Source organism: Podarcis muralis, chromosome 16, assembly GCF_964188315.1.
Source record: "Podarcis muralis chromosome 16, rPodMur119.hap1.1, whole genome shotgun sequence".
In the NCBI taxonomy this organism is placed as follows: Eukaryota; Metazoa; Chordata; class Lepidosauria; order Squamata; family Lacertidae; genus Podarcis; species Podarcis muralis.
This window is the reverse complement of record NC_135670.1, coordinates 32,090,218-32,114,354: the sequence shown is the minus strand read 5'-3', so window position 1 is coordinate 32,114,354 and position 24,137 is coordinate 32,090,218. Positions and strand designations below refer to the sequence as shown.

The 24,137-nt window shown below is 44.5% G+C and overlaps 1 protein-coding gene across 26 annotated transcripts in view; it reads left to right on the top strand.

Annotated features, from left to right (window-relative positions):
* The window catches only part of FBRSL1 (fibrosin like 1), a 792,934-nt gene that overhangs the window by 219,849 nt on the left and 548,948 nt on the right, over window positions 1–24,137 (top strand). For all 26 annotated transcript variants that reach the window (XM_077920111.1, XM_077920092.1, XM_077920106.1 and 23 more), the window contains one exon: window positions 12,629–12,829. In XM_077920111.1, coding sequence (XP_077776237.1) covers window positions 12,629–12,829 — 201 coding nt within the window. The remainder of the gene's footprint in view (window positions 1–12,628; window positions 12,830–24,137) is intronic.

Genomic DNA, 24,137 nt, shown 5'->3' with positions numbered 1-24,137 from the left:
ATCCGGCCTGCAGATGGTCCGGGAATCAGCGTGTTTTTACATGAGTAGAATGTGTCCTTTTATTTAAAATGCATCTCTGGGTGATTTGTGGGGCCTGCCTGGTGTTTTTACATGAGTAGAATGTGTGCTTTTATTTAAAATGCATCTCTGGATTATTTGTGGGGCATAGGAATTTGTTCATTCTCCCCCCCCAAAAAAAAATATAGTCCAGCCCCCCACAAGGTCTGGGGCACAGTGGACCGGCCCTCTGCTGAAAAAGGTTGCTGACCCCTGGTCTAAACAACAAAATGATAGAGAAGTCCGCATAAAGATGAAGGTACGGGGATGGTTCCTAGCTCTATCTGTCTTAACTTTATGCAGAATTCTCTTCTGCAAGCTGAGTTGTGCCCAAACTTCCAGCTGTAGGTTTGCCTTTAAAAGGGAACTGAATCAAATTTCTCCCGCATCCCTGGCTCTCTACCTGCCTTTTATTCTTTTGCTCCCATCTCATCTCCCAGCTCTTTGTCTTGGCGTGTTCTCTTTGTTTTGCTTTTCCTGCCTCCCCACATAGTTCCATGTAGATAAATGAGCTGCAGCATTACATGAGTGTGTCTGTATGCGTGTTTTATATAATATAATTTGCCGCCCCTTACATCAAGGTGTATGGTCTCTTGTTACAGTCCAGGGAACTGTTGGAGCAATAAAGCAGCCTTCATTGTGAGAGGTTTGACTTTGTGCCCGTATGTGATGCATTCTTCGGGGAATTATTGTATTTCATGGCTGCATTTTAAAAAGGGAAAACTCTAAAAATAAATGGAAGGCAGCAGCCCTCCTGACTGTTTAATGTGGCGAGATAATAAATTGTCGTGCCATTTGTACCTTTTAGTTGAATGACGCAGAGTTGTTTAAAGAGGCACGCAGAGGGACATAATCATAAGTTTCTGAATTCATACTGAATGTAACTTTATGTAATATGTACTTAGCGCTAAAAGTGCTTCAGGAGACGGGTGCGGGAAAGTGTTGCCAAGGCAGGACTCGCTCAGCATACCTCTCCAGGCTCTTCTGTCACAGCTACTGGGCAAAGTTCCAGCTGTGGTGTTTGTGTATAAAACTCCATGCAGCTTGGGACCAGGATACCTAAAAGATAGTCTGACCCCATATATACTCAACCCATCACTGCTCTGTACAGCTGATAACTTCCTGCAGATACCATCTTAACAGGAGGCCCATTCTGTGCAATGTAGGAGTCAGACCTTTAGTGTTGCGGCACTTATCCATTGAAATGCCCCCATTGCATGTCTTTTATCTTTCTGGCACCAACTTTTCTGCTGCTCCAGAGGGCCTAGGACCTGAACCAGTGAATTCAAATCACAAAGAGAAGAGATTCTGACTAAACATTAGAAATAACCTCCTGACAGAGATGTTTTTGACAGTGGAACTGAGAGTCTTGGAAGGGTTTGCCTTCATTGGAAGTTTTTCTACAGAGGTTGGGTGGCCAATTTGTCTGGGATTCTTTAGCTGCAACTCCTGCATTGCAGGGGGCGGGGAACTAGGTAACTCTAGGTAACCAAAACTCCCATCATCCCTAGCAACTGGCTATTCTGGCTGGGGATGATGGGAATTAGAGTCACGAGAACATCTAGAGCTCCACAGCTTTCCCATCTCTACTCTTGAAAACAGAACAGAGGGCTCCATTATTTAGTGAAGCTGGCACCTCCCTTGTGGGACCTCTATTGTTTGGACCAACCTTCTCCTGTACAAATCTGCCCACTTCTTGAGATGTTCAGCAAAAAGCTTACTTTTGCCATAGGTGATAATCCTTTGGTAGTGGAACCTAGGTTCTAGAACTTCTTCTCCCTGGGATCCATCCAGCCCTCATGCTTACAGGCCTTGAGGCACTCTGCAAACTCTTTCATTTTTGTTGGACCTTCAGGTCTTGAATTACATCTTGCTTGCCTGGGTTTACTGCTTCATTTTTTAAGGTAGCTTCATTATATATTCAGATTTTGGGTTTTCTGTTCATCTTAGTTGTGTTGAAGGACTCTTGCGTGGGACAGCACCCTAAAAATGTAATTGCAAATAAATAAATGAAAACATTGAACAAGTGAAGCTCCTTCTGTAATGAGTCCGACCAGATCTTTCTGTCCTAGTAGTGCCTAGTCTGCCTAGCTCTTCTTAAAAGCACCAGGCAAAGATTTTTCCAAGCCTGCTGTATGAGATCCTTTTTAACTGGAGAGGAATAAGGATTGTTCCCAGGACCTTCTCACGTGCAAATCCACGGTGGTGTAGTGATTAGCAGGTTGCAGAGACCTGAATTCAAATTCCCACTTGAACAAGTTATTACCTCTCAGCCTAAGCTACTTCACAGAGTTATTGTGAAGATAAAAAATGACTGGGAAGAACCATGCAATGCCGCCTTGGGCTCGTTGAAAGAAAAACAGGATAGAAATGAAAATAAATAAAACTTGGGCTGCACCATGAGGTTATATGTTCTCATTTCTTGCAAGTAAAGGAGTAAGTGGATGGTATTACAGATTGGAAGCAAGGCTCCTGCTGCTCCTGGATTTATAGATGCATAGAATTGTCGAGTTGGAAGGAACCATGAGGGTCATCTAGTCCAGCCCCCTGCAATGCAGGAATCTTTTGCCCAATGTGTGACTTGAACCCACAACCCTGAGATTAAGAGCCTCATGCTGTACCAACTGAGCTGCCCCAGAGAGAAGCCCCTGCATAAGTGATGCTCTTCACCTCTTCATCTGTTCATTACCAACAAGCTGATGCTGGCTATAGGCCCAAATTTACAGTGGATGAACTCCAGAATTGGGGCGGATGCTGTTTAGCACCATTGTTGACCGTCTCAGAAGAGAGGTCAAGAAGCGACTGAGAGCCTTTTGTTAGCGCCCTTGGAAGTGCACGATGGTGTTAGCATAATTGTAGAGGCAGCAGACAGTGGAGCTTGCTGTTTTGGTGCTGGGGCCCTTCTATCTGGGAGCGCTATGGCATCTATAAGCTGTAGAGCAAGAGTGGAGAACCGTCATCTGTGTTCATTGGCCACGTTGGTCTGGGGTTAATGTGTGCTCAGCCGCATCTCCATCCCTGCTGTAGAAGAACCCTGTGGTGCACACACCTAGGACTCCCAGTTCAGATCTCACCTACTACTAGGTAGCTTTGGACAATGCCGCTGTCTTTCAGCCTCAGTCTGTCCATCCCTCTCTGCCTGTCCACTTGGTCACAAGAGTTAGAAGGCTGGGCATCCACCCATGGATTCTGCGTGTGGGTGCTGGGCCTGGAGGCTGTGGCTGGCTAAGATAAGACCTGTTAGCAAGCCACAGGTTCCCATTCTCTTTTCCCTTCTGCTTCAGGCTGTAGGGAGGTATCAAGCGGAATATAGGAAGCTGCCTTATAGGTCCATCTGCTTCAGTGCTGACTGGCAGCAGCTCTCTAGGGGGGTTCCAGGCAGGGAACATCCCTGAGCCCTACATGGTGATGCCTGGAATTGAATCTGGGACCTTTGGCATGCAAAGCAGATGCTTTGCAGCCCTTCCCAGTTGAACCCAGTGCCAAGCAGCAGCACCGTTGTGAATAACTGCACTGGTTTCTCTTTATACACTCTGCAGAACGGGTCCAGCTGATCTCTGAGCCCCTGCTTTAAAAAGAGCTCCAACCCAAAGCATCCTTTTTTAAAAAAGTGAACATGCTATCAAAAGATAGGCAGGCTTGGCCTTCTGGTGTCTAGTTGAATGAAGATCTCTCTGTCTCTCAGCTTCCGCGCAGACAGCCAAAGCCAGGCAGGTTGGGTCTGGCAATATGCTTCATTTCATCTACCTGCAAAAGGCGCCCTGGCTCGCCTTCAATCATTTAAGCTCCCTTGCTCCCTGACACGCTTTTCCGCTGTCAGTAATTCTGCGAGCGCTCGCCGGGCATTTACTGCCATCACCAGAGGAAATACTGATGGCTTAAAGTGGGATCATTTCCTTTCTGACGGACAGCCGGCACCTGTGGGAGTTTTAATAGCCGTGTGGAGCGCCTGTCAGGAGGCAGTGCAGAAGATGTGAGCAATCGCCCTGCAGTGAGGTGCTTGCAAGCTGTGAGAGCCTATTGGGAGACCTGGGAATGGAAAATGAGCAAGAGAAAAGAGGAAAAAAAGGAGGAGGAGTATATGCAGCTGCTGCAGCAGCAGCAGCAGCGGATTTATAAGAAATCTCTCTCTGGAGAGATCTGGGGAATGTAGCTGGGGAAATGTACCCCCCCTTCTCTTTTAGGCTTCCCCAGAATATATATCTTTTCTTATACACTCATTCAGCATCCCTCCTTAGCTCCTCTCACTTGCCTGTAATTAGTGGAACGAACAAGAAATCCCAATATTCTTATAGATCAGAGATGCCATATGAGCCTTTAGGGCAGCGATGAGGAACCTGCGACCTTCCAGGTGTCTTTGGACTTCAATTCCCATCAGTCCCAGCCAGCATGGCAAAGGGACAGGGATGAGGGAAGTTCCAACAACACAAGGAGAGCCACACGCTCCCCATCTCTGATTTAGTGGTTCTCATTGCAGCCTTGGGTAGTTGTTGGCATCCCCATCAAAGAAATAGCTTGCATGGGATGACAAAATATGGGGAGGGACATTAGGTCATACTCACTATTCCTAGCATTGAAAGCGCAATGACTTAGCTGAATTGTGCAAGGATTGCACTGAGTCGGTTTCCTACAGCTTGAGCTGCAATAGGGGGATTTGGTAGTTATGTGGACCTCCATTTCCAATGGCACTCACCACTTGAGTTTGCTATTGAAAGGAATGATACTCAAGGTGAATTGGAATCAAATGAATAGTTGAACTGCTTTATAGGTTTTTAATGTGAAAGTTTCCATAGCCAGAATTATTATAGCAAAAGCTTACTTGGCAGGGACACTTCCCTTTTAATTATATGTTTATTGAACAAGTTCCCTGAGACTTTAGCAGTGCAGGTGAGGTTTCTACGGGTACATAAGTATATTTTGTGCCGCACAACGGCCCTTTGGGAAATCATATTATTTTGGGGTGAACCTTTTGAGCCAAATGAAAATAGATATGTACCAAGGTACCAAGTTAAAATAGATGTAGCATGAATCTTGTTTTCAGGAGCCTGTGGTGCAATGGGTCAGTGTGTCTGGCTGTTAACCAGAAGGTTGGTGGTTCAAGCCCACCCAGTGACACTTGTGGGCACGATTCATGCATTGCAGGGGGTTGGGCTAGATGACCCTTGGGGTAAAGGTAAAGGGACCCCTGACCATTAGGTCCAGTCATGGCCGACTCTGGGGTTGCGGCACTCATCTTGCTTTATTGGCCGAGGGAACGGGAAGCAGGCGGAGAAGAAAAATACCTGTTCATGGTGCCAGTTCTCAGTTTTTTGCAGCAAAGAGGCCTGGAATTGGGCCCACTGCTGTTGCATGCTGCCAGCAGGGCTGACCCCCCCCCCCCAAGCCCCTGTCCCATTTGGGGGTTTTCTGCTGGCTGCTGCAGAATCCCCAGTGGGGATTCCAATAGCTCCTGCCTGCTGTTTGGGTAGATGTATTGGGTTTTCCCCTGCTGACTTCCCATAATGATGGAGGCTGGTGGACCCAGAGAAGGCTGCTGGAAAACACCTCACCCTCGTCCAAACCACCTCCGGTATTGCTCTGGCCAATACTGGAAGATTTTTCCTGTTAAACATGTAATAATATTATAGCATTACTTTGCTAAGCTGCCTTTTCTTAATAAACTAAACTAAACTAGCAGCAGAACAGTCATGGAGCATCATTTAAACACCAGAGCAGCCAATTAAAAAGCCTTGAGGTCTGTTTGTTTTTTAAGGTTTTAACTTGTCACCAAAAGGTCAGCAGAGAAAGTGCCCCCTGAATCTGTTTGGGGAGGTCATTGCAAAGATGGCTCATCATCAGTGAAAAGGCCTGCTCCTCTCTGACAGCCACCTGCCTTGCCTCACAAGCCTGGGGAGAAGAGCCTCAGAAGATTACTACAAAGGTCAGGCAGGCTTCCACGAGAGGAGACTGTCCTTTACGTAGCTTGCCCTAAGCTTGCTTAGGGCTTTCAAGCAGCTTTGTATTTAAGGACTCACCTGGTCGCCATGGGCGACAAGGAATTCCATGCAGGCGAGTACATGTACATTCCATGCTGGCAAGCTTAATGGGCTGGCGGAGGAGGACCTGAGCACCCATGGCCCACCTCTGGGCCCAGGTAAGAGGTGTCAGAGGAGGGAAGTCCCCTTCCTTCGTGATCAGTGTAGAAATGCAACAGCAGCTGTTGGAGGATATAAAGGGCTCCCAGTTCCCTCCCTTCCCTGATAGGCTTCTGAGAGGCTAGTACATTTTTTGCAAAGTAGTAACACTTTGGGGCTTTTCTCGCAAGGTTGCTTTAAAGGTTCAAACCAGCACTTTGAATTGAACCTAAAACAAACTGGTATAACCAGTGTGCCCTTAGAAAAATTACTGGTGAGGTATGTTCAAACCAGCATGCCTGTGTTAATCTTGCAGTCATGTATTCAACCAGCAGAAAATCCAAACTGTCTTTAAGGGCAGCCCCACAATGAACATGTTACAGTAGGTGAGTGTAGCTGCTACCAGAGCACAGATAGTGGCAGCCAGGATATATATACACACACAAGGGAATCTCTTCTGTTTTTCTTGTTTGTGGGGATTTTTGACTAGTATTTCCTGCTATATATAAATATAATGAGATTAAGAGAGTGGTTTCCATGTGCATAGTTTGTGCTTCTGTTAGTGACTCTGTGTGCTGCTTAACTGTTGCTTTGGGGGGGGGGGTGCGCACGCGATTTCTTAAGGCATTCTCCCCACCCCCTTATGACAGCTGTGTAAAACACAAGCAGATTTTTTTTGATTTAAAGCAAACATGGAGTCGTATCCAAGCAAGTTAGAGTTGACCTCTTCCAAATTAATGGTCCTAAATTGAAATGTGTTAAGCCCAGGGATGAGGAAAAGGTGGCCCTCTGGATGTCACTGGACTCTGACTCCCATCAGCTGCAGCCAGCATGACCAATGGTCAGGGATGATGGGAGTTGTAGTCCAACAACATCTGGATGGCCAGAGCTTCCCCACTGGTGATTTGTACACAACAGTAAATTACTTCATGCCATGGCTCTGTCAGGAACAACTCTGCGTAGAAGAGTTTCTTTGAATCTCTTTTTGTATTTTAGTATTGCACACCTGCAAGCCTGCTTGCGGCTTCAAACATCTTAACCTTCCCAAAGCTGTCAGTTTATCAAGCAGGGCATCTGATTTTGACAGGGTCAGAGAGCAAAAGTCGCACTGTTTTTAAAAGCAAGACATAGGCTGATCTGGAATATGTCAGCTGCTGTTGTGGAAATGTTAAGGCTGGGGTTAAGGAAATGTTGTGGTGTTGCAGGATGGGGAGAGGAGAGACGTGATTTCTTCCAGTGGAACTGTATGGCTAAGATTTAAAAGACCAAAGGTGTGATTTTCCCCATTTAGCTAGTCTCTCTATTTTCACAAACAGATATTCTCTCTCTCTCTCTCTCTCTCTCTCTCTCTCTCTCTCTCTCTCTCAGCTTCTTTCAGTATAATCAACTTTTAAAATTGAGTTTGCCCACCTGAAATTGTGGTTTTGGATAATCACTCCTTAACACTTTAATGACTATATTATACATTGAAGAAATACGTACATCTCTTCTAATTTAAACTTGTTCAGATTCAGACTTTATTGTTCCTTGCCTAACATTGATGGGCACTAGATATGGCTGGACTTCAGCATCCCTGACCATTGGACATACTGGCTGGAGCAAGCTGGAGTCTTAAGAGCGTCTAGAGGTTTCTCACCCCGATTTATAGGGCAGGCTGTAAACCAGCAACTGTTAGCTGCCACTCTGGAATTCCATTTCTCCAATTAACCGTTCTGGAAATGAATATGTGGCTATTCCCACTACAGCATTTGGTCAAATACATGTGGCCTTAATGCTGTGAGCTTCCTCATGTGATGACTGAAGCAGAAAGCGCTGGTCTGCGCACTGTAGTTAGACAGTGAAATCATGATTCTCCCAGCCATGAACTGTGCATTGGGACTGCTAAAGTAGATATAGTCATGGCACACGCTTCTGCAAAGCCCCAAGGATATTACTCCTCCTTCACGCTCTGGAATCTCAATAAGCTGTGTAAACAGAGGAGATTAGGGAAGGGTTTAAACCTGGGCTGAGCAAACAGTGAGATTTCTGACCTGTGAGAAGCTGTTGGTGGGTGGGAGGGTGGTTGTCTCAAAGCCAGGGCCTCCAATTAAAAAAGAACAAAATGATTTCTTACTGATAGATTGCAATAAGCTGCGGTCTTGAGTTATGTCCCTTTACATCTCCCTTTACATCTCATGGAGCCACAGTTTATATATCTGTATAAATGTCGTATTCCTGGAAAGCATAGGACTGCATCCAATGGGAAGCTGCCCAGTTCATTGTATGAGTATCAACAGCCAGAGCTCCCAGGTGAGCATGTAATACATTTTTTTGGTATCATATTTTGTCCTTGCAACAACCCAGCTAGTGTGCATTTGCATAGGTTCTTCTCTGATAGCAGGGCATTCTCATGCACCTCCTATTTGATCCATTCACCTGGGCATTTTCAGCACACTTTGGTCAGTCATGGCAGCGGAGGCTGGTCCTTTAGGGAGAATGAGGCATTGCCTACCAACTTCAGTCAGTCCTGTCTTCTTACATTCATTGGGGGGGGGGGGCAGTGAGTGGCCCTTGCTGTCAGCTTCCTCCTCCTTAGTCTCAGGTTTACCCTTGTAGAACGCATCAGGGAGGAGAAGGGGAACCAAATGCAATTAGTTGCCTGAGCCTGCATTGGCAGAGGGATGGGGTGCCCTGCTCAAGACCCTTGCAATATAGTATCCCAGAGGAGATGTCTCTCTGGAACTATAAACACTTCTTTTAGGAGGAGAGGATATTGCCAGCTGCTGGTTGAGTCTGTTTTCAGTGTTTTTAACATTTTATTGTGTTCTGGTTGCCGTGACATTAATAGAGCTGTTGTTCTAAAATGCCATTAGCTGACGCAAGAGTGTTAAACTGAGAAGCAGGTTGAAAATATTTAAGTAAGCAAATAAATACAGTGGTGCCCCGCAAGACAAATGCCTTGCAAGACGAAAAACTCGCTAGACAAAAGGGTTTTCTGTTTTTCGAGCTGCTTCGCAAGACGAATTTCCCTATGGGCTTGCTTCGCAAGACGAAAAAAATTCTGGGTTTGAATTTCTGTGTGGTGGGTGGCTGGGGGAACAGTTGGGGAGGAGTTTGCAAGAATCTGGAAGCTTGTGTGGTTTTTTTCTGCATTTTTATGATTTTCTGTGACCATCGGGCCACTCTGCTGTTTTTTAAAAAAATTTCTGGGTTTGAATTTTGAAATGCTCTTTACAGTATGTGTGACTTTAAAGAGCACTTAATAAACTCTTGTTGTACCAAATTTGGCTTTGTTTGGACTTTTTTTGACCATAGGAACGCATTAATTGATTTTCAATGCATTCCTATGGGAAACCGTGCTTCGCAAGACGAAAAATTCGCTAGACAAAAAAACTCGCGGAACGAATTAATTTCGTCTTGCGAGGCACCACTGTACATTGATCTTTAACCAGGAAAGCTGCCTGATAGACTCTGTGATCACAGGCTTGCTTTATCTGTCTAAATGCCACTTGACATCTGCCAACCGGAGGCAGCAGGGGCATTGCTGCTGTTGTTGTTTCATTTATTTTATCTCTTTTACATTGTATTCTCACAACAACTCTGTGAGGTCGGTTAGAATGAGCGATAGGTGACCAAGTGGGGATTTGAACATGAGTCCATAGCTGGATGCTCTAAACAGAGCAAACTACAACATACATACATACATACATACATACATACATACATATACATACACACACACACACACACACACACACACACACACACACACACACTAAGCAGCACTGCACTGAGACAGAGCCATAGCCCCTGTTTGCTCTTTTAAGACTAACCAGTGTCTTCTCCAGCCCTCCTGACTCCAGCAGTGGGTTGGAGGAACCCTTTTGCTCCAAATAAGCAGGCGGGGAGTGGGACTTTATCTCCAGCTTGGTGTTGTGGTGCTTAGAGCTGAGATTGGAGATAAGCCCCCTGACTGCTCTTTAAGAGTGAAAGGCAGCATTTCTTCCCACACCACCACTGTGAGGGCTGGTGGGTCACTTCCTACAGCTTGGTGGCCAGATGTGGCTTGCGATCTATAGGTCAGATACAGGGCCGTCTTAAGCATATGCGGTGCCGAGGTGCAAAGATCCACCCGGTGCGCCCCCCCCCAGGTTGCCCAGTCCCAGGCACGTAGGAGGGCGGAGCCGGCCAGCCACCTCAGCATCTTGCTGGCTCAGTCGTCCCCCAACTCGTGGCACAGAGCTGCCCGCAGCAGAAGAGCCCACCGCGGCGCTCTGACCGACGGGTGGGCTCTTCCCCGGACTCAACTTTCAGGCCTCGGACTCTTGGCCTGGCACCCCTGAGAGCCCGGTGCCCGGGTGCCCCGCACCCCTAGCGCCTATGGGTAAGACGGCACTGGTCAGCCACTCATTCTCTAACCACAACACAACACTGACTGGTAGGACCAATGCAACTCATACTGAGAGAGAATTTCTCGCCTAGAGCCATCAAGGGAGCTTCACAGCTCACCCAGGTTTTCGATCTGATGTTCCCCACCATCAATTCAATAAGGAGTAGCTGCAACTGACCAGTTGTCATTTGGTTCTGTTTGCAAAGTTGTCATGCTGCACACAAATACATGGGCAGTCTAAATGATCTATATAGCTTATAGCCATGTTGCACAACAGTTCTTGCCATGCCTTCTATATCTGTGCTTTGCTTGCAGAGGAATGGGGTTTCCCTCGCCAAAAAAATCACTTTGCTATATGACCAGATGCTGCATAAACGAATTAGCTGCTTGCAGCAAAATAAAATGTCATTGTAGGTGATAATGAACCGCTCTAAAATGTCAGTGTGTATATAGCTTTGCTGTGCCTGCCTAAATAAATAAATAAGCCTTCTTTTTTCCTCTTTTTTTTTTTTTTTTTTTGGTGCTGAACCTATGTGGCCCCTTATGCGTGCAACGATCTGTTAATTAAAAACTGGGGGGGGGGGGGGAGAAAATAGCATAGTGCAGCCAGCAGGGCATTTCATCTTAGTTCCCAGTTCTTTGCTTTCAGGTTTCCATGGACTTAAAGAGTGCAAAAGCGAGCACGAAATGAACAAATGAGTTTCTGTTGCAGCCTCCAGTTTGTACAGAGGCTGAATAGAGATGTCGCTGTTGTGTCTGAGACAAAAAGACAATTGCAGAACATTTAATGTACTTTAAAAAATAAAAATAAAAATGTTTGCAACCTTTGGCAGTTCACTATCCTCTCATTGTTCCTGGATAAGGTTGTGGATAATAGCATTACTTCTGTTCCATAGATGAGATATTAAATAGCTTCTTGCGTTTCTGATGATATTTTATTTTATTATGTTTGAAGAGAGCTCATACAATGTGGTGTTGAGTGTTGAGATTGGCTTAGGAAGACTTATGGTGGGGAACCTCAGGCTGAATGTGGCCCTCTAGGGCAGTGTTTCCCAACCTTGGGCCTCCAGCTGTTTTTGAACTACAATTCCCATCATCCCTGACCACTGGTCTTGCTAGCTAGGGATGATGGGAGTTGTAGTCCAAAAACAGCTGGAGGCCCAAGGTTGGGAAACACTGCTCTAGGGTGCTTTGTCTGGCCCTTGGATATTCCCCAGGCCACACCCCTCAATGGGCCTCTTTTTTACCCTCCTCGAGTGCTTTTGCCTCATTAGAATGATCTCTGACCATTCTTCTGGATTGCCCAGGAGGGAGGGAGAGATTTGAGTACAAAGGTAAAATGAACATGGGTTGCTCCCTATATGTTTGCTTCTGGCCCACCACTGGTACTTGGCCCTCTTAAGGTTGCCTAGAAGTGAATGATGCTCTCCAGTTGAAAAGGGTTCCCTACTCCTTCCATATGGTTTTCTGGCTCTGCTCCTGGTTTATCATGGCTTTTTCTTTGTTTGCTGCATGTTGTACAGACAACCAAGGTACTTCACCTTGCAGTGAATAAGGGAATATGGAGGAGGTCCAGGGTGCCATTTTGATTTTCAGTCACATATAGGCATCACTCTGGTCTCTGTCTTTGCTCCTTCCTCTTCTCCAGTGTCTTTCTCAATGCTTCTTCAATGGCAGCAATATTTTATGGCTGAAATTTTGTAGAGTTGGAGTAGTTTTGTAGGCTAAGCAGACTAGCTTTCTACTCCATGCAGGAGACCCAGAACAAGAGCATCCCCAACAGTTGTCCACCGAACAAATTCCATATGAGAAATCATTAGGAAAGGAATTGAAAGTAAAGTTGCCAATATCGTAACACCGTTATGCAAATCTTTGGTACCAACACATTTGGAATACTGTGTTCATTTCTGGTTGCCACAGCTTGAGGCGAATAGTGCAGAGCAAGATATTTAAATGTAAATACATGCTTTAAATGTAATAGGGGGCCAAGTGGTCCAGCTTAAAACAGTGAGAAAGCAAAGTAGCCAGTAGTGTTTTATGAAATACCTTTTTTTCACTTCCTCTTTCTGATTTACTCCTTTTTTTACAGAAGGACATGTCATTGAAGCCACAAGAGAGAAAGGAAAAATGGGAGAGACATCCAGGAAAGAAACCCAGAGAATCTGAACACTGTGTGTCAGCTGAGCCAAGCGAAAATGGCCACAATAACGATGCCATGAGTTCGGGGAGAGAGACGGATCGAGGGAAGGAGAGGGTGAAGAAGAAAATCCCCTTGAAAATCCACACGCAGGTAGGACAAAGGTTATCTCCCACCTTTGGTGAAGGTGGTTACTTGGGGGGAGGCAAGTGTTAATGTTGTTGTTATTTGCTTTGGACTTACTGCTGTTAATATTATTTGGATGTAATATTATTTGCATTGGACTTAAGATTCATACAGATGTTTGTGGGTGTGTCACACTCTGGGAAATTGCGGAGCTTTGGCTTGTTTCGTTTGAGTTGCGTTCCCCAGGTTGGGGTCCCCAGATATTGCTGAACTAGAACTCCCATTATCCCTGACCATTATCCATGCTTACTAGGGCTGATGGGAGTTGAGAGTCCACATCATCTGGAGTGCCATAAGTCCCCCAACCCTGCTTTAGAAAAGTGTTTATTTCAAGAATTAAGTGGGATGGGGTTGGGGTGGGGCAATTTTGGTATTTGCCATTTTGTCTCTCTGCTGGCTTAGTTTCACTGGTGTACCTGAACATATCTGACGCAAATTATCTCAGTTGTTTCTTGTGGCTTACCTTTTAACAAAATTGGTGGTGTTTGTGGCCTGGCTATGGCTTTCAATGTTCCAAATGTGAAATCCACCAAATATTTCTTACTGCCTGTGGAGAACCAGACTGTAGGTAGTTGCCAATGCAATAAAGTGGAGTCAGATTCTAGGAAGGAAACTGAAGCATCTGCACTGTCTCCTGGTTCATTTCAGGACCAATTCAGGCAGCTGGTGCGTATCTTTGTAGCTCTTCACAGTTTGGGACTAGGATATTTGATAGTTTAGCCTGCCTTTGAGTTGAGATTTTTGTCAGTGGCCCTCCTTATGGTAAAGGGCCTTCTTGGTGGTGGTGTTCCAGAGGCTTGCCTTTTATCTTCTCCCATGTCATTTTCTGAGTTATTTTAATTGTCAGTCTCCTGTGTCTAGTTACAAGTTGCCCACACATCTAGTGGTTTTACTGGGGGTTTTTTCTTATGCCTTGATTATGATTGCTTATGGTTGCTCTTTTTTATATTATTACCCCTCTTGAAATTATGGTTTTTTTATTGTTGTAAGCACTCCTGGGAAAATGTTGCTTTTGTTGTGGGGGAAGGAAGAATGGAAGGGCAGGGTATGAATATTTTGTAATACAATAGGTTTGTATCCTACTCAGAACAGTCCTGTTGCAGTTAATAAACATAGCTGACTTACGTTCCTCAATTTCAACAGGTCTACTCTGATCAGAACTTTATTGTTTTTATTTGTTAAATTTATTGGTCACTTTTTTTACCACTGCAACTCAAAGCGACAGGGTATTTTAAGCAAAAAACTAACACATGGACATAAACACACACACATAATGTATATGTACATCTGTGTGTAATGTATGTATATGTACATTTTTCCGGTGCTGTGAAGAAAAATTATTCATCTAAAGTGTAAGTAGAATTCCTAATTCTTTCTGCATTCTGCTTCTTTGGCTGTCCCTCAAATTTTAGAAACATAGGGAACCAGGTCATGGTTAGATTAAGTTTTAAAGATTGTCCTCAGGGCCACCTTAGATGCTTTGAGGGAAATGGCTTGCCTTCTCCCTTGTGGGCATCATCACAAGAAGGGCATCTCCCAATTTTGGAGGGTTCTTTGACAAGATGCCCTCCTCCGTGGGTTCAACTGCATGTTGGATATAACCTGTGGGAACTTGCTGGTAGGGATGTGGGACAAATATGATTCACTTGACATTTAAAGGCAAGCCTAGCTAATCCATACCTTCCAAAACCATACACAAATCAAAACACAGCCACCCCTCAAAATTTGTGTTTCTCTAAATCTTGGAATGCAGTTCTCTAGCCATGCAATGTGTACAAAATGTCTACATTAGTGAAACTAATGTTTAAAAATGCATTTTACAGAGGGGAACCTCTTTGCAAATATGTGATTAGGCAAAATTGCATACAATTATTATCAGGAAAAGTTTGCAGTAAAATGCTGCTGGATTTTCACGTCTTTGTTTTAATTTAAAGAATTCGAATCGGTGTGGAAATGTGGGGAATCCAAACTTAAGAATGGAAAAATAAGAAACAGAGAAACCAAACCTGACTGGTTTGCCCATCCCTACTTAGAAGCGGTTGAGTCCAACAACCTGCTCAAAGCAGTATCTGCACTGCTGGGTGCAACTGCAACGCCCCGACAGATGTGAGCGTGTGTGTGGTGTGGTTTACAAACACAATTTTCGTATGCTTTCTGTGATTTGGCTTTCTCCTGTGTGGTGCCTGGCAGCGAATTTAGAGCTGTAAAGAGAGAGAGAGAGAGGCAAGGAGTGCTGGAGAATGTGAGAGGCATACCGATTTGGGCTGTTCCCCCTCTCCCCTCCCTGCTGGAGGCCTCCAGCCGTTTCCCCCATGCATTCAAAATTTGACAATGCATTTAACAAACTCCTGAGATGGCAGTAGTCTAGCCTGCCAGTCATACACAATGGGGGCTGCCCCAGCAGCCTTTGCTTGAACTAACATGTTTGTTCAAAGCTAAGGAGGTGAAGAGAGAAAAGCACCAGGGGGGTGGCAGGCCATTTATCACTTACAGCTGCTCATCTGGGATGTTTGCAGGGGGAACTTGGTGCTCAGTCATCAGCTTGATAGTTCCATGGCTGCTGCAGCAGCAGCATTTGTATTGCTAACAGCAAAGGTTTCCTCGCTTGCTGTCCCTGATAAGAGAGAAAAGCTGGGCTAAAATAGCCTCCAGAAATTCTCCACCTTATCTGTCCGTATAGAAACTGGTGAGTGGGGGTGGGGGAGATATTTTTACTTTTTTATTTTTAATTAGTATATTTTAAAAAACAATTAATAGGAAGAGGTGGGGAAAGGAGCAAAGGAAGGAAAGAGGTACAGACCTGGACTGCAAATGCCTTTTGTCTCACAGAAATATTTTTACACACATAGCCTGCGGGGGCCACATTCCCTTCTGGGCAACTTTCCAGGGGCCACAAGCTGGTGGTAGGCAGATCTCCCTTTGTTTCAGCATTGCCCTTCTTGAACTCATTGGGGAAGAGGATGGAGACCAAACTAAAATTAATTGGCTCTGCCAACACCACACCATACATTTAAAGTACAGTTAACACACCATTAAAGCACATAGCTTCCTCCAAAGAATCATGGGAACTGTAGTTTACTGCCTCACGGAGCTCCAATTCTCACCATCCCCAACGAACTACAGTTGCCAAGATTCTTTGAGAAAAGCAATGTGGTTTAAATGCCTTTTACATGCACAATTTTACAATTGTGACCTTGTTCTCTTTCCCTTCGGCCCTACCAGTCTCAATGGGAACCAGCCAGCCCTAAACCTAGGCCTCATTCTGGGGCATTGGGCATGTGGAAAATGGTGGTTACAACCGCTGATAAAGAAAGCTGAAGATAAACTGCTCTCTATTTTTACATAAACAGTACTTGACACTGCAACATTTTGTTGCAGATCCCACTTGCTTTATATATACAGCAGAACTTCATCAGGCTTGCCGATGGGGTTTTTCTTACATGTTTTTAAAGCGGGTTTTCCACCTGGTTGGTTTTCACCCAGAAGCACCCTTTAAAAACAGCAAGCAAGCCGGCGGAGGCAAATCTCAGACTAGCTTTCTCCCTCTCAGTTCAGAGATCTGCCTGATTTGAGAAACATGCAGCTGCTGCTGGCACCCTCTCTGCCCTTTTCGCTTCTCCTTGACTGCTCCTCCTGCAGTTAAGCATCCCATATAGAACTGTAAATGCAGCCCGGCAGGAAAGAAAGTCCTGGCTAAGCTAGCGAAGTTCAGCTTAAATGTAAAGGCAAGCGGAATGGAGGAAAGAGGAAGTGGGAAATAGTGTTGTTCCAACTTCCTCCTTCAGCCCTATGTACTTTTCAGTGGAGAAAAAGACAACTTCTGTAAGCACCTCCTGACCAAGGGGGCAGAGACAGGACCTCGGGGACTTTGTGTACTCCAGGGGAAGACTTCCAGGGCCCCATTGCTCCCATAGGCACTCCGTTGGTGACCCCCTGCTTTAAAGACTAGCAAATTGCATCTGATGAAGTGGGGCGAGTAGCCCACAAAAGGTTATGCCATAGCAAATTTGTTAGTCCTGTGAGTTTCATTCAAGAAAATGTATAGTCCTATTTGGTTGCAGTGGTGTCCAAACTTTTTTCAAAGAGGGACAGATTTGATGAAGTGAAGGGCCGTGAGGGCCGAGTAAAGGGCCAACCAAAGTTTTTTTTAGGCTTGAAGTTGTTGAGCTTTTTTATGATTTTACCCCAAAGTTGTTGAGGGTTTTTTTTTAGGATTGAAGTTGTTGTTGAGGGATTTTTAAAAAGGATTTTACCCAGGAAATAAACTCCCACGGGGGCCGGATTAAACCGACTGGCAGGCTGGATTAGGCTCCTAAAACGGACTTTGGACATGTGAGTTCAGAGCTTTCAAAATGGCACCCAGCAATGTGCCTGTTTCAGAGGGGTCGAGGAGGGTGGTGTTCTCCATTGTTAAGTTCTTAGCTCAGCCTGAAAGCCGCTGCCACATGCTCTGAAGTCACAGATGGCTCTCTCCTGTTCGTTCCTAGTAATCTGCAAGGCACAGAGAATTCGCAGCTGCCTAAGAAACCACTGGGGAGCCGCAGCACAAAGTGTTGAAATGGGCAATACAGTATTTAGTCATTAGGGCCGCTCATCTAAAGAACTAAAATAAGGCTCATTTCAATCAATAGCAATCTGTTTGCACTGTCAGGAACTAATTTAAAAATCTGCTTTAAGTCCCGGTTAGGCATTTTGATGCCGAAAGCAGAATACAAAGTGCAGGGGAACTGTTGGGCACGGCGCGGCGGTGGCAGCAGGGAGGGAGTTAGAAAACAACCGAGTAAGGGGGAAACCCTGTCATTTTAACAGAGCTTATCCTGGTGTGTTAAAGCTTCTTACTGCCAGCCCTGAGCACACAGCTCTGCGGCACGTCTATGCGAAAAAAAGAAGCAAGCGATTCCCGGCTTGCTAAATACATGGTTCTTCCTCATTTAAGCATTTGTTTGAAGGGGTGGGACAGCAACATTGGGAGGAATAGCAGCAGGTACAGGTTTTCTAGGGAGAAAGGGGCTGTTTGCATTGGTGTCCATTATGGGGGTGGCTTTCTTTCTTTCTTTTTTAAAAAGAATATTTTCTAGAACTTGAGCTATGAGGCAAAATGTACAGGCTCTATTATTTTCAATTTTTTTCTGAGAAACTATCCTGCCACCTCCCCCCACTTTCATTGTTTTAATTTGTCGTCACCCCCTCTATCTATCTCTGTGAAAACCCATAGCTGTTTGCTTCTGGAGATGGCATTTCAGGGGCTAAGAGTTCTCCCTGCTACACATCTGGGCCTACCACATCCATTTCCCCCATGCTAGAGAGTAGCATGGTTGCTAAGCAACCCCTTCTGGGCCTAGCGCCTCCTGTCAGGTTAGAAGAGGGAGTTGGGAAATTTGAAAGGTAGGGCCCCATCTGTCAGGCATCCTTTCTCATACCTGAGTTCTAGTTCTAGACAGGCCTGAATAATTGCTAGCTTTAAAAAAAATAATCAGAAGGGAGAGCAGCTGTGTTGACTTTACCCCAATAACCTTTGGTGCAATATCAGGTCTCTTTTGTACCCGCCACTGTATAATCCAGTGAACAGCACAATCTTACATATGTTTACTGAGAAGTCCATTTGTGTCCTGTGCTCCCTTATAATGGAGGACCCACAGCCACAGCCCAGACCAGCCCAATACATTTTTCTGCCTGAGGTAAAACAGAAAATGTCCACACAGATTACCCCGCCATGCAACCTGACAAGGACATTGATAGCTGCCACCTCCAATAATCTGAGGCGCACCCTCTTCATCCTTTTTTAATGTATTTGCTCTTTGTTGTTGAACACATGCTGAGCAGCGAATGGGACTGTCTGTTCCAACCCTAAAATGCTTTGATTCCAATTGGAATGAAAGCCCCAGAACTTTGCAAATTAACTACAGTTTGAGGACCTTGCAAATGAGCATTTTTACTTGGGTGAAAAAGGACCTATGATTCAGAGGAGCTTACCCCCAGGAAAGTGTGCATAGGATTTGGTTGTTTGTTTCTGGGGGTTTAAAAGAAAACCTCGACCCGCCCAGTGCCCAAACCCAGACACATGACTTTCTCCAAAGCATCCTTGGGAACTGTAGTTTGTTAAGAGTGCTGAGAATTGTAGCTACAGTTCCCAAAATTCTTTGGGTAAAGTCATGTGCTTTAAATGAATGGTGTGTACACAGCCTGGGACTTCCAAGGCTGCCCAGTGAACTTTGTAGCCACGTGCACACGCTATATACCTTCAGTGCACACTTTTGAAGCACATTGACACTCAAAAAATGTCTGTGCACATTATTTTTTCCCTCAGAGAGTTAAAATTCCCAGCAAACCTTAACAAACTACAATGCCCATAATTCTTTGTGGGTGGTAAATATGCTTCAGATATGCTTTAAAGGTATAGGGTGTGTACAGCCATAGTCCAGTAGTGTTTATGCCAAGGTCTTGGGCAGATACAGGTCTTTCTCATCACCTGTTACCTGACGCTTTTACATGGAGTGGTCAGAGATTGACACTGGGGTGTTATTCATGCAAACCACATGCTGTGCTACTGAGATATGGCCCTTCCAGATTCAATTCAAAATTGTGAGCCATCAATTTTGTGAATAGGAGGAGAGAAGAGTTGTTGAACCTCTGTTACACTGCACAAAAATAAAATAAAATAAAAGCTTCCTTTTGACGAAACCTCTTTTGCAAAACACCTTTAACACCCGTGCCTGCTCATTAGCTGATCAGTAGCAAACTCCAAACAGGCCATGGTTCATCAAATACGGTCCCAGCCCTAGAGCAGTGTCTTGAAGAACAAAGTGCTCTCTCTCCCTCTCATCCTCGGAGCAGCTCTCTGTGTAGACATAAAATGGATCTCATTACAATGACTGCTTTGAAATGAGGAGACAGAAAATTTTGTTGCTAACAACTTTTATGACATCAGGCTCCATAAAAAGGTTGTTGTTGGTCATTGCTTACATTATTATAAAAGAAGAGCTAAATGGTTTGTAATTTAGGGAAGCAGATTTAATTACATGAAGTAATTTACAGAAAGCCGTAATTGTATCTCAGACTCTCTCCTTCCCTTGGATTTAATTGGCAAACTCAGTACACCAGCCTTGCAGTTTCCCCCCACCCTCTTTGTTGTATGCAAAATCTTTTCTTTATTTGGGAGGAAAAGGCAGGCACCTTCTGTTATGTCACGTTGGCCTCAGATAATAAGAAAACACAAAATAAACAAGAAGTTATCATTGAATAGGTCTGGCTTGTTTTGCAGGAAGATGCTGCACCATGATGTTCAGCTGTTCAGTAGTTGACATGGAAGAAATTAGCTTGCTTATAAATGTAGAGGCCCTTTGTGTTCTCTCTAGTAATTACAGTAGTTCTGAGTTAACTGGAAAAGCTTGTACGAAACACACTCAGTCCTTTAAACTTGGCAACAACTGAAGCCTAACAGAATTTTCCTGCTAGGAATGCATCTACTTGATCATTTTTTAAATATCTCCCATCCTGGTCCCCTCCATAAAGTTTGGACCACAACTCCCATCATCCCTGACCACTACTTACACAGATGGGGGATGATGAGAGTTGTAGTTGAAAACATCTGTCAGGCATCAAATTGGACAATTCTTACAGCCTTAAAAACAACAACGAGTTTTACAGTTAGGTACCGTATTTTTTGCTCTATAAGACTCACTTTTCCCCTCCTAAAAAGTAAGGGGAAATGTGTTTGCGTCTTATGGAGCGAATGCAGGCTGCGCAGCTATCCCAGAAGCCAGAACAGCAAGAGGGGTTGCTGCTTTCACTGCGCAGCGATCCCTCTTGCTGTTCTGGCTTCTGAGATTCAGAATATGTTTTTCTTGTTTTCCTCCTCCAAAAACTAGGTGCATCTTGTGGTCTGGTGCGTCTTACAGAGCGAAAAATACGGTATATAGTTCCATATAAGCAGCTGCCTTAGACAAGGTTGGACTATTTGACCATCTAGCCCAGTATGGCCTACTACTCTTGCAGCAGTTCTCTGGGCAGAATGTGTTTTCCATTAATCCCATTCCAACAACAAAACACGGAACCTTCTTCATGAAAGCCATGTGCTGTACCACTGAGTTATGGCTTCTCCCATTAAGGGCATGATCAGTGCCAGTTGACTGTATATGTTATAGAATCATAGCCTTGGAAGGGATCTTGGAGGCCATCTGATTTAACCTGAATTCTCAATGCAGGATTCAGTTGCACTGACCCTAACAGATGGCAGTCCACTTCTGCTTAAATACTTCCAGCAAAGGAGAACCCACCACTTCCTGAGACTATAGTAAGAGACTATTAGGGAGCTTCTCCTAATGCTACAACAAAATCTGCTTCTCTACATTTTTCATCCGTTAGTTCTTTGTCTTGCTTTTTGGAGCGACACAGAACAAGCCTACTCCATCTTCTGCATGACTGCAAGGGGTTGACCCATAGTGATATCACAGTGCATCTGTGCAAACGCCCAGAATTCGTATTGTTAGCAAAGTTCTTCAAATATAATGCAGATGGAACAATAACAGTGTATAATTTGAGAAAGGAACAGCGGCATTCAACTGAAACACTCAGAAAAAAACTCCCTTAAAAGTACGCAGCCAGTCAAAACAGGTACTCCCTCAGTGAAGCTCATGCCACTCTTCTTCGTTGCTAAGCAACACCCCACTTCTTGGAGCATAGATGCAATAAGCGATTAAATAATAAATAGGGTTGTTCTGTGTTCTCTGCTTCCTGGTGAACCTTAAGATACTACGCCAAAAAAAATTAAAATCTAGCTGTGGAGCTGCGATACTGCAGCTGAAAGTGCTCTCTTGAGGACAGGAAGCTATTGGGAACCGTCCAGGACTGTGTGCTGTGGCAGTATTATTAACCTCAAGCATTCAAAAGATCTGTGTCAACTGCAACCACAAATTATAGGATGGGATTAAAAATAATGATAGTGTTTAGGGTGGGGGGGGAGGGAGAATAATAGTCTGAGGTTTCTTTTCTCTGCCTCCCTCTCTCCCTCTCCTCCTGCCTTCTGAACCTTTTCACTTACATTCAGCTGTGCAGCGGCTATAAGCAAAGTGCTGGCAGCAGCATTCTTTAGCCCATTGAACTGTGGTGCATCCATTTGTGGAAACCTTTAAGAAAAGAGAGGCTGCGTTACAATCTACTCTGGTTCACAGTGGATTAAAATGTGCTCTTGAAGGAAGTGGGGGTGGGGGGGCATATGGCCTACAGGTTTCTGAAGTGCCACCTTCCATCCACTCCGATGCCTTGAGTTGCCCTGATGTGTCTTGACCACAGTTGTTAAGAAAGGATTCTTTCTCTAATGATGGAACAGATTCTCAAGTGAGGCTTGACTGGTCGTTCCTTCCCTGCCTTTTATGTTGGCGTTAATCCAACTGATTTTTGTTTTTTATTTTGTTTTTTAATTTAGCCAGTTAGATTTTTAAAGTCATGTTTTTAGTCTGCTGTTAAGGACAGAATTAACACCACCCAGTTAACAATTCTGTGGTGGTGGGGGGTTGCTTACTAATCTTTCTATCTTAGAATCCCAATCACGATATATTTATTTTAAATATTTTTGTTTTATATGCTTGGAATGCCAACTTTGCAATGATTAGTATTTGCTTATGTAAATCTGGTTTTTTATATGCCCTGTTTTCGGGGGGGGTGGGCTATGTTATTATTGCTGAATCAATATTTTTCCTTGAAGAATCGGGGCAACACACAGCATTCAAATATAATGCAGCAAAAGTATAAAGCCTCACTAAAGATTCAATTATTTATTTATTATTATTACATTTGTATTCCACCTTTCCTCCAAGGAACTCAAAGTGGCATGCTCTCTCTCTCTCTCTCTCTTCCATTTTGTCCTCATAACAACCTTGTGAGGTAGGTCAGGTTGAGAGAGATGGTGCTTCTGAATGCAATCCACCCATTTCCTGGAAGTATCAGACAATGTTGCAACAAACACGTTGCAGTGCATTTCCCCACCAATTTCCTTATTGCAAGTAAGTGAGGGCTTGAGACAAATTCATGGAGGATGACACTGACCCGGATGGATCTGTTCCACTCCACAGTTGGAGGTGGTATGCTTTGGAATGGCAATGCTGGAAGCTGCAGGAGGGTGTTGTTGAGCTCAGGCTCCACTTGTGAGCGTCCCGTGAACATATGTGAGATGCTGAACTGGATGGGCCACTGGCCTGTTCTAGCAGTCGTTTCTTAAGTTAAGGAGAGGAGGCAATTTCTGGTCTGACAGAGTAGCCCTACATCCCTTCTCTCCCTCCTCTGTTGCAGCCTGATGCTATAATGACCGCTGGCAGGTGGCAATTGCGGGAGGGAGAAGAACAGCTTTTTAGCAGAGCTAACATTGACCCTGTGTCTCTCTTCCTTCCTTCCTCTTATGCAGCTTGATGCAGTGGCTGCTATTAGCCACCCCTGATCTAAGGCAGGAGCCCTCAACCTTGTCACTCCAGATGTACCTTTAGCCCAAATGTTGTTGTTGTTAAATTTCTATATTGCACTTCATCTGAAGATCCCAGGGCAGTTTACAATATAAAACATGTATTTAAAGAACCGCTTTTAAAGCTTACACTATATATTTTTATGGTGTTCCACATTGTTGATCTTAACCATCTTTTTAATTTTTTCTGTAATATGCCAGACAATTATGAACTATTTTAATAAAATAAACAAGGTTGAGCCATGTAACTAGATATCTATACATACACAAATGAACAAATACTCTCTGTATTTATATGTAATCTTAACCATCTTTTGAATGTTTGTAAATACCTGTTTTTTTAATCGAGAATTTCTAAGTTTTACGGTAATTTATCTTGTTGGGAAATGCTTAGAGGTTTTCTTAAAATTAAACAGCATATACATTATGTTAAGGGACACAGAGCCTAGGAATTGCCGATCAGAAGGTCGGCGGATCGAATCCCCGCGACGGGGTGAGCTCCCGTTGCACGGTCCCTGCTCCTGCCAACCTAGCAGTTCAAAAGCACATCAAAGTGCAAGTAGATAAATAGGTACCACTCTGGCGGGAAGATAAACGGTGTTTCCGTGCACTGCTCTGGTTCGCCAGAAGTGGCTTAGTCATGCTGGCCACATGACCTGGAAGCTGTACGCCAGCTCATTCGGCGGCCAATAAAGCGAGATGAGCGCCGCAACCCCAGAGTCGGTCATGACTGGACCTAATGATCAGGGGTTCCTTTACCTTTACCTTACATTATGTTAAAATAAAACAAACAAATGTGGTGGCAGTGCTGCTGCTGTGACC